General features: G+C 50.7%; 1 protein-coding gene across 1 annotated transcript in view; it reads right to left on the bottom strand.

Moving 5' to 3' along the window:
* Positions 1-9,699: 9,699 nt before the first annotated feature.
* Positions 9,700-10,000, bottom strand: part of LOC129715332 (prolow-density lipoprotein receptor-related protein 1-like) — a gene marked incomplete at its 5' end in the record, with an annotated part of 23,610 nt that continues 23,309 nt past the window's right edge. Inside the window, one exon of the mRNA XM_055665205.1 lies at positions 9,700-9,916. Coding sequence (XP_055521180.1) covers positions 9,764-9,916 — 153 coding nt within the window. The remainder of the gene's footprint in view (positions 9,917-10,000) is intronic.

Raw genomic sequence — 10,000 nt, 5'->3', positions numbered from 1 at the left:
CGAAGGGCCTGTTTCCGCACTGCATCTCTGAAGTCTAAAGTGTGTGTGTAGGATAGTGATTGAGAGGGTGGGATGGAGATAGAGGAGGGAGAGTGAGAGAGGAAGAGATAGAGAGAGAGAGAGAGGGTGGAGATACGGAGGGGGGAGGGAGGATGAAAGGAAGAGAGATAGGGAGGGAAGGATGGTGTAAGAGAGGAGAGAGGGAGGGAGGGGGGGGGAAGAGGGGAGAATTACAAAGTTGACCCAAATTGACCGAAATCCAAGATAAATTAGGTAAATTTAGGACAGGGGAGGGAGAGGGAGGATGAAAGGGTGGGACAGAGATGGAGGGAGATAGGGAATTGCGGAAGTCTTCTTACTTCAAACTAACCATATTTTCATTTTCAAACCACATTAAGGGCATTCACAGTTGAGTAGACATGTGTTCAGTGTTATTCAGAGCTCAGAGAGACATGACCCTCTGGCTTCCTCCATCTTGCAGAGACTGAGTGAGGCGCACCAATTCCGGGTTTTATAGTCCCTCTCCCCTCCCACCAGCAGGGGCAGCAGAGAAAATGGCAATATTTATTAAAACATTAATATCTCTCTGATTTTTCAATCCTCTGGTCCAGGAAGGCGGAGGGGGACTCTGAGCGAGGTGGCCAAAAATGATGGCCGTAGGTGGCGGCGTTCTGTCGGATATTGCAGCACAGTGCGCAAAAAGCGGTCAAGATCAGACTTTTAGTAATATACTAGACCAAGTGCAGACCCGTTGGGCCTGTTCCCCCAATGTGCGGTTGTGGGGGGGAGGCGGCATGCAGCGTCACACACACTAACTATCCCCCCCCCTGCACTCACGCTAATTACCCCCCTTGATATTATATTAATATTATTAATTTGCTCCTTTTACCCCATAAAAACACCCTATCTACTGACGCATAGCCCCCAACTTGCAGTCACATCTAGGGGGGGGGGGTAGAGAGTGAGGGCAGAGAGAGAGGGGGCAGAGACAGAGAGAGAGACAGAGACACACAGAGAGGGCCAAGACTCAAATCACATTAAGGGCACTCACAGTTGAGTAAAGGGCGTGTACAGTATTATTCACAGAGGAGAGGGGGGGGAGGAGAGGAGGGGGGGGAGGGGAGAGGGGGGAGGGGGGGAGAGGAGAGGAGAGGAGGGGGGGGAGAGGGAGAGGGAGAGATAGAGAGGGAGAGAGGAGGGGGGATAGGAGAGGGGGGAAGAGAGGGGAGTGGGTGAGAGGAGAGAAGGGGGAGAGGGGGGAGGGGGGGGGAGGGGGGGAGAGGAGAGGGGAGGGGAGAGAGGAGAGGAGGGGGGAGGAGAGGAGAGAGAGAGAGGGGGAGAGGAGAGGGGGGGATGGGGAGAGAGGGTGGGGCGAGAGAGAGAGAGGAAAAAGGGAGAGAGACAAGGGGAGAGAGAGAGAGAGGGAGGGATAGGGAGAAAGTGAGGTGGGGAGAGGAGAGGGGGGAGAGGAGAGGGGAGAGAGAGGAGGGGGGAGAGGAGAGGGGGGGGGCTGTGGGGGAGAGAGGAGAGAGAGGAGAGGGGAGAGAGAGGGATAGGGAGAAAAGAGAGAGGTGGGGTGAGAGAGAGAGAGAGAGAGAGAGAGAGAGTGCCTTTTTACTTCAACCCTAACAACCATTTGCAGGCAGTGCTTTTTTACTTCAAACTAACCATATTTTCATTTTCAAACCACATTAAGGGTACTCACAGTGATGTAGACATTTGGTCAGTGTCATTCAGAGCTCAGGGTGACAGAGACTAATTGACAGAGACTGATTGAGGCACACCACTTCCTGGTTTTATAGTCCCTTCCCCTCCCTCCAGCAAGGGCAGCAGAGAGAATGGTAATTTTTTTTAAAACATTAATTTCTCTCTGATTTTTCATCGATGGGAAAAATACTCTGGTCCAGGACGGCAGACGTGGGGTCTGATCGAGGTGGCCAAAAATGACGGCCGTAGGTGGCGACGTTCTCTCGGAAATCGCAGCACAGTGGGCCAAAAGCAGTCAAGATCAGACTTTTAGTAATATATATAGATAAAGTCCAGAACCAGGGACCACACACACAGTTTAAGAATAAGGGGTCGGACATTTAGAACGGAGACAAGGAAACACCTTTCCACCCAGGGAGTTGTGAGTCTGTGGCCATTTGGGACTGAGATGAGGAGAAACATTTCCACCCAGAGAGTTGTGAATCTGTGGGATTCTCTGCCTCAGTTTTCAAGAGAGAGCTAGATAGGGATCTTAAAGATAGCGGAGTCAGGGGATATGGGGAGAAGGCAGGAACGGGGTACTGATTGGGGATGATCAGCCATGATCACATTGAATGGCGGTGCTGGCTCGAAGGGCCGAATGGCCTACTCCTGCACCTATTTTTTCTATAATTACAGAGTTGACTCAAATTGACCCAAAACCAAGATAAATGATGTTAACTTAGGACGGGGGAGGGAGAGGGAGGAGGGGAGGGTGGGAGAGAGATGGAGGGAGATAGGGAAGGGCGGAGGTAGGGAGAGGGGAGAATTAGAGAAGGTAACAAGGTCCCTCAAGATCTATTGACCCAACCCAACTTGGCCATTGCGACTTGGTCCAGTTTGTGGTCCTCTGCCGCCCCTGTGTGGACAGCGCCCGCATTGCAGGTGGTCTGAGCCCAAACTTGCCTCAGAAGTTTCATTCTGAATTCAAGAGAGTTTCAATGTCATGTGTCCCAGATAGGGCAATGAAATCCCCAGGGCCTGATGGTCTGCAACCCAGGGTACTTAAGGAAGTGGCTCTGGAAATCGTGGATGCATTGGTGATAATTTTTCAATGTTCTATAGACTCAGATTCAGATTCAGATTCAATTTTAATTGTCATTGTCAGTGTACAGTACAGAGACAACGAAATGCATTTAGCATCTCCCTGGAAGAGCGACATAGCAAATGATTTGAATAAAAAATAATAAGTGTCCGGGGGGGGGGTGGTGATTGGCAGTCACCGAGGTACATTGTTGAGTAGAGTGACAGCCGCCGGAAAGAAGCTGTTCCTCGACCTGCTGGTTCGGCAACGGAGAGACCTGTAGCGCCTCCCGGATGGTAGGAGGGTAAACAGTCCATGGTTGGGGTGAGAGCAGTCCTTGGCAATGCTGAGCGCCCTCCGCAGACAGCGCTTGCTTTGGACAGACTCAATGGAGGGGAGCGAGGAACCGGTGATGCGTTGGGCAATTTTCACCACCCTCTGCAATGCCTTCGGGTCGGAGACAGAGCAGTTGCCATACCATACTGTGATGCAGTTGGTAAGGATGCTCTCGATGGTGCAGCGGTAGAGGTTCACCAGGATCTGAGGAGACAGATGGACCTTCTTCAGTCTCCTCAGGAAGAAGAGACGCTGATGAGCCTTCTTGATCAGAGTAGAGGTATTGTGGGTCCAAGAGAGGTCATCGGAGATGTTGACTCCCAGGAACCTGAAGCTAGAAACACGTTCCACCTCCGTCCCGTTAATGTGGATGGGGGTGTGCGTGCCGCCTCTGGACTTCCTGAAGTCTACAATGAGCTCCTTGGTCTTCTTGGAGTTAAGGGCCAGGTTGTTGTCAGCGCACCATGCTGCTAAGTGCTGGACCTCCTCCCTGTAGGCCAGCTCATCGTTGTTGCTGATGAGGCCAATCACCGTTGTATCATCTGCATACTTGATGATGGTGTTAGTACCATTTACAGGTGTGCAGTCATAGGTGAAGAGGGAGTAGAGGAGGGGGCTCAGCACACAGCCCTGAGGAACGCCGGTGTTAAGGGTGAGGGTTGAAGAGGTGTGCTTGTCTAACCTCACAGACTGGGGTCTGTTGGTTAGAAAGTCCAGTATCCAGTTGCAGAGGGAGGGGTCGATGCCCAGGTTACCGAGTTTGGTGATCAGTTTTGATGGAATAATGGTGTTGAATGCTGAGCTGTAATCGATGAACAGCATTCTGGCTCAGGATCAGTTCCTATGGATTGAGGGTAGCTAATGTTATCCAACTTTTTAAGAAAGGCGGGAGAGAGAAAGCAGGGAATTATAGACCAGTTAGCCTGACATCGGTGGTGGGGAAGATGCTGGAGTCAATTATAAAAGATGAAATAGCTGCACATTTGGATAGCAGTAACAGGATCGGTCCAAGTCAGCACGGATTTATGAAGGGGAAATCATGCTTGACTAATCTTCTGGAATGTTTTGTGGATGTAACTAGGGAAATGGACAAGGGAGAGCCGGTGGATGTAGTGTACCTGGACTTTCAGAAAGCATTTGATAGGGTCCCACATAGGAGATTGGTGGGCAACATTAGGGCACGTGGTATTGGGGGTAGAGTGCTGACATGGATAGAGAAGTGGTTGGCAGACAGGAAACAAAGAGTAGGGATTAACGGGTCCCTTTCAGAATGGCAGGCAGTGACTAGTGGGATACCGCAAGGCTCGGTGCTGGGACCGCAGCTATTTACAATATACATCAATGATTTGGATGAAGGGATTCAAAGTAACATTAGCAAATTTGCAGATGACAGTGTGGCAGTGTGAACTGTGAGGAGGATGCTATGAGAATGCAGGGTGACTTGGACAGGTTGGGTGAGTGGGCAGATGCATGGCAGATGCAGTTTAATGTGGATAAATGTGAGGTTATCCACTTTGGTGGCAAAAAACAGGAAGGCAGATTACTATCCAAATGGCATCAAGTTGGGAAAAGGGGAAGTACAACGGGATCTGGGGGTCCTTGTTCATCAGTCACTGAATGTAAGCATGCAGGTACAGCAGGCAGTGAAGAAAGCCTATGGCATGTTGGCCTCAATAACAAGAGGAGTTCAGTATAGGAGCAAAAAAGGTTCTTCTGCAGTTGTACAGGGCCCTGGTGAGACTACACCTGGAGTATTGTGTGCAGTTTTGGTCTCCTAATTTGAGGAAGGACATCCTTGTGATTGAGGCAGTGCAGCGTAGCTTCATGAGATTGATCCCTGGGATGGCAGGATGAGGAAAGAGGAAAGATTGAAAAGACTAGGCTTGTATTCGCTGGAGTTTAGAAGGATGAGTGGGGTTCTTATAGAAACATATAACATTATAAAAGGACTGGACAAGCTAGATGCAGGAAAAATGTTCCCAATGTTGGTCGAGTCCAGAACCAGGGGCCACAGTCTAAGAATAAAGGGGAGGTCATTTAAGACTGTGAGAAAAAACTTTTCCACCCAGAGAGTTGTGAATGTGTGGAATTCCCTGCCACAGAGGGCAGTGGAGGCCAAGTCACTGGATGGATTTAAGAGAGAGTTAGATAGAGCTCTAGGGGCTAGTGGAGTCAAGGGATATGGGGAGAAGGCAGGCACGGGTTATTGATTGGGGACGATCAGCCATGATCACAATGAATGGCGGTGCTGGCTCGAAGGGCCGAATGGCCTCCTCCTGCACCTAGTTTCCATGTTTCTAGAACAATAGGTGCAGGAGTAGAGGCCATTCGGCCCTTCGAGCCAGCACCGCCATTCAATGTGATCATGGCTGATCGTCCCCAATCAGTACCCCGTTCCTGCCTTCTCCCCATATCCCCTGACTGCTATCTTTAAGAGCCCTATCTAACTCTCTCTTGAAGTCTCTCTTCCACACATTCACAACTCTCTGGGTGGAAAAGTTTTTTCTCATCTCAGAGGATCATTGGCTGCCCTCTCCCCTCCCTGATGGACATCTACACCTCCCGCTGCCTTTTTTTTTTTTTTTTTTTTCCAAAAAATTTATTCAATTATTAAAAAATAATATTGACACTACAATAAAACAAGCCAGAACCCACCACCATAAATACAATACAAACATATATCCATAATAAACTATTATACAATTATGATACAATCCTTATTGAGGATACATTCAACATCCTGCGGAGCCCAGCGGTCCCGAAACTCCCCCAGGGTGCCCACAGACAGGGCGTATTCCCTTTCTAATCCCACCCAGGCACGGACGTAACCCCGGAAAAGGGGCAGGCAGCTGGCCCGGGTAGAGCCCTCCGCCGCCCTCCCGCTGCCTTAGCAGGGCAAAGAAGATCACCAAAGACAGCTCCCATCCTGCGTTTGGACTGTTCGGCCTGCTGCCCTCTGGAAGGCGCTATAGGTGCATCAAATCCAGGACAAACAGACTCAGGAATAGTTGCTTTCCGAGAATTATATCTACTATAAATTCAAATTCACACTGACTACACCGCCCAACACGGACTTCCATCTGTATATATGTATATATGTATGTAGCGCCGTAGAATTTGTGCACCTATTCCCCCCCCCCCCATCTCCCTTCTGTTTTGTTTTTTCTGTTTCTTGTTTTTTGTGTAAAATTGTATGTATGCACTGAGTACGAGCAGCTTTCAGTTTCACTGTACATGTATAGTGACAATAAATGGCATATCCATCTATAAGGCAGATCAGTGTGTTCTTATACCATTGTATAAATATATACACACATGAATAAACTGATAAAGTGCAAATAACAGATAATGGGTCATTAATAATCAGAGTTTTGTCCGAGCCAAGTTTAATAGCCTGATGACTGTGGGGAAGTAGCTATTCCTGAACCTGGTTGTTGCAGTCTTCAGGCTCCTGTACCTTCTACCTGAAGGTAGCAGGGAGATGAGTGTGTGGCCAGGATGGTGTGGGTCTTTGATGATGCTGCCAGCCTTTTTGAGGCAGCGACTGCGATAAATCCCCTCGATGGCGGGGAGGTCAGAGCCGATGATGGACTGGGCAGTGTTTACAACTTTCTGCATTCTTTTACTCTCCAGGGCGCTCAAGTTGCCGAACCAAGCCACGATGCAACCGGTCAGCATGCCCTCTACTGTGCACCTGTAGAAGTTAGAGAGAGTCTTCCTTGACAAACTGACTCTCGTAATCTTCTCAGGAAGTAGAGGCGCTGGTGAGCTTTCTTTATAATTGCATCAGTGTTCTGGGACCAGGAAAGATCTTCAGAGATGTGCAGGCCCAGGAATTTGAAGCTCTTGACCCTTTCCACCATCGACCCCTCACACTTTCTCCCCCCTTCCTCCCTCCTCTATCCCACCTCTCTCCCGTCTCTCTAGCCCGTCCCTCTCCCCCAGCTCTCTACTCTCCCTCCCTCCCCCTCATCCCACCCCTTCTCTCCCCTCTTCTCCTCTCTCCCCCTCCCCCTTCTCCCCACCCATTCTTTCCCCTCTCCTCCCTCTCCCTTCCCTCTCTCTCTCCTCCTCTGCCTCAGCTCACCCCCTCACCTTTCTCCTTTCAATACCCCCCCTCACTCTCACCCTCCCTTCTCTCTCTCCCCCCTCTCTCTCCCACCATTCAAACACGGCCAATCTCTCTCTCACCCTCCTAACCCCATCCTCCTGCCTTCTCCCCATAACCCCTGACACCCGTACTAATCAACAATCTATCTCTGCATTAAACACATCCACTGACTTGTGGCCTCCACAGCATTCTGTGGCAATGAATCCCAGATTCACTATCCTCTGGCAAAAGAAATTCCTCCTCATCTCCTTCCTAAAAGAACGTCCTTTAATTCCGAGGCTGTGCCCTCTAGTCCTAGACTCTCCCACTAGTGGAAACATCCTCTCCACATCCACTCTATCCAGGCCTTTCACTGTTCGGTGAAGTTTCAATGAACCCCCCCCCCCCTCATTCTTCTAAACTCCAGCGAGTACAGGCCCAGCCGATACAGCACGGAAACAGGCCCTTCATAACAAGAGGAGTTGAGTACAGGAGCAAAGAGGTCCTGCAGTTGTACAGAGCCCTGGTGAGACCACACCTGGAGTATTGTGTGCAGTTTTGGTCTCCTAATTTGAGGAAGGACATTCTTGCTATTGAGGGAGCCCAGCGTAGGTTCACCAGGTTAATTCCCGGGATGGCGGGACTGTCATATGCTGAGAGAATGGAGCGGCTGGGCTTGTACACTCTGGAGTTTAGAAGGATGAGAGGGTATCCCATTGAAACACTATGTACCTGTCCACGTTCTCCAGAGATGCTGCATGCATGACCCGCTGAGTTTCACTCCAAATACATTTGTCGACGTCGGTGAGAGAACGAGACTGCGGTCGGTATATATTTATTTTATTACAATTGTCCATTATTCAGATGTCGGGATAAAGTCTAGAAAAAAAATGTTATTCCCTCGACAAATTAAAAGCACATTCTCATGCATCCGTCCGTTTCAAAACTGAAGTGATTTTCCTTTTTAAAAACTAATTTTAAAAACACATTTACATTTATGCGTCTCGTCTGCTCCGAGTTTAAAAAAGTTGTTTGTACGCGTTGAGGTTTCGGGAGAGAGAGGGGGGGGGGGGGGGGGAGAGAGAGACTTGCGTGTTAGCTTGTCGGAAAGGACAAGCGTGTGTGTGAGTCCCGTGACAACACTCACTCCGAAACTCCTCGACGACACGGGAATAAACGGCGCAGGAAAAACGGCGACGATTCACCAACCGCGACTCAGGGTGGAGTTTCACAGACGTTCTCCCGTAAGCTGTCTGTCTGTGTCTCTCTCTCCCTCTCTCTCTCACACACTCCATCTCTCTCTCTCTCTGTCTCACCATCTCTCTCCTTGTCTCTCTCTCCCTCTCTCTCTCTCGTCTCCCATTCTGTCTATCTGTCTCACCACCTCTCTCCTTGTCTGTGTCTCTCCCTCTCTCCCACTCTGTCTCTCTCTCCCTCCTTGTCTCTCTCTCTCTCCCTCTCTCTGTCTCTGTCTCTCTCTCTCTCTCTCTCTCTCTCTCTCCCTCTCCCTCTCTCTGTCTCTCTCTCTGGTCCTCTACCATAAAAAATAATACTGATTTACATGTTTGCTAACTCTCTCTCTCCTCTTTCTCTCTCCCTCTCTCTCTTAAACTCACTCCGACAAAAGAGGGCGAGAGAGAGAGAGAGAGTGGAGAGGGAGAGAGAGTGGGAGGGGGAAGGTCAAGAAAAGAAGGGAGGGAAAAGGAGAGAAAGAGAAGGGGGAAAAGAGAGGGAGCGAGAGAGAGAGAGAGAGATGGTAAAGAGGGGGGAAAGAGAGTGAAAGAAGGAAAGAGAGAAAAATGGAGAGAGAGATGGAGTGAGAGGGAAGAAGAGAGAGAGAGAGAGGGAGAGAGCAGGAGGGAGAGAGAGAGGGAGCGAGAAAGAGGGAGAAAGAGAGAAAGAGAGAAAGAGAGAGAGAAAGAGAGGGAGAGAGAGAGAGAGAGATAGAGGGAGAGAGAAGGAAATAGAGGGAGAGAGAGAGATAGAGGGAGAGAGAAGGAAAGAGAGGGAGAGAGGTAGAAAGGGAGGGGGAGGGAGAGATATTACATAATACTGCCCTTTTAGGTAAAATAAAACCTGGTCTCAACCATGTAAAGATTTGGCAAATAATTCCCCCCCCCGTCAGCCCCAAAGTTTAAACCCTCCCCCCCCCACCCCCCCCCTCTCTGTCTCCCCTTGTTCAGAGCGAGAGGGGAGGGGGGGGGTGGGTTTTCAGGGCCGTAGTGAATGGCCACTGGGGATCTCCCCCCCACCTCTATCCCCTTGTTCAGTGAGAGGGGGGTGTGAGGAGGAGGGGGGGGGGGGGTGAGGAGAGAAGGAGAGAGGGGGAGGGGGTGGGGGTGGGAGAGAAGGAGAGGGGGAGGGGGTGGGGGTGGGAGAGAAGGAGAAGGGGGAGGGGGGGGGTGGGGGTGGGAGAGAAGGAGAGAGGGGGGGGGGGGGGTGGGGGGTGGGAGAGAAGGAGAGGGGGGGGGGGACAGAGGGGGGGAGAGAAGGAGAGGGGGAGGGGGGGGGGGTGGGGAGGGTGGGATCGGGATTGGTCGTAGTGAAGTGACCGCGGGGGGGATTCTCTACGCGATGGGGTCCGCGCCCTCGTCTTCTTCCTCCTCGTCCGCCGCGGACGACAACAGCTCGCGTTTCTCGTCGGTGCTGGTCAGCGAATGGCGACTGGCGTGCGATCCCATGTAGAGAGTCGCGTAGACGGGGTTGGTGAAGTTCGTGGGCTGCGTGTGTGAGAGATGAGACATGAGACTGTGCCGACCAGCGATTGATCGCCCGTTCACACACACACTAGTTTAGTTTAGAGA

The sequence above is a fragment of the Leucoraja erinacea genome, unplaced genomic scaffold (genome assembly GCF_028641065.1).
Source record: "Leucoraja erinacea ecotype New England unplaced genomic scaffold, Leri_hhj_1 Leri_1125S, whole genome shotgun sequence".
NCBI classification, from domain to species: domain Eukaryota; kingdom Metazoa; phylum Chordata; class Chondrichthyes; order Rajiformes; family Rajidae; genus Leucoraja; species Leucoraja erinaceus.
The sequence above is the reverse complement of the archived record's forward strand: the minus strand, read 5'-3'. Positions and strand labels throughout refer to the sequence as shown.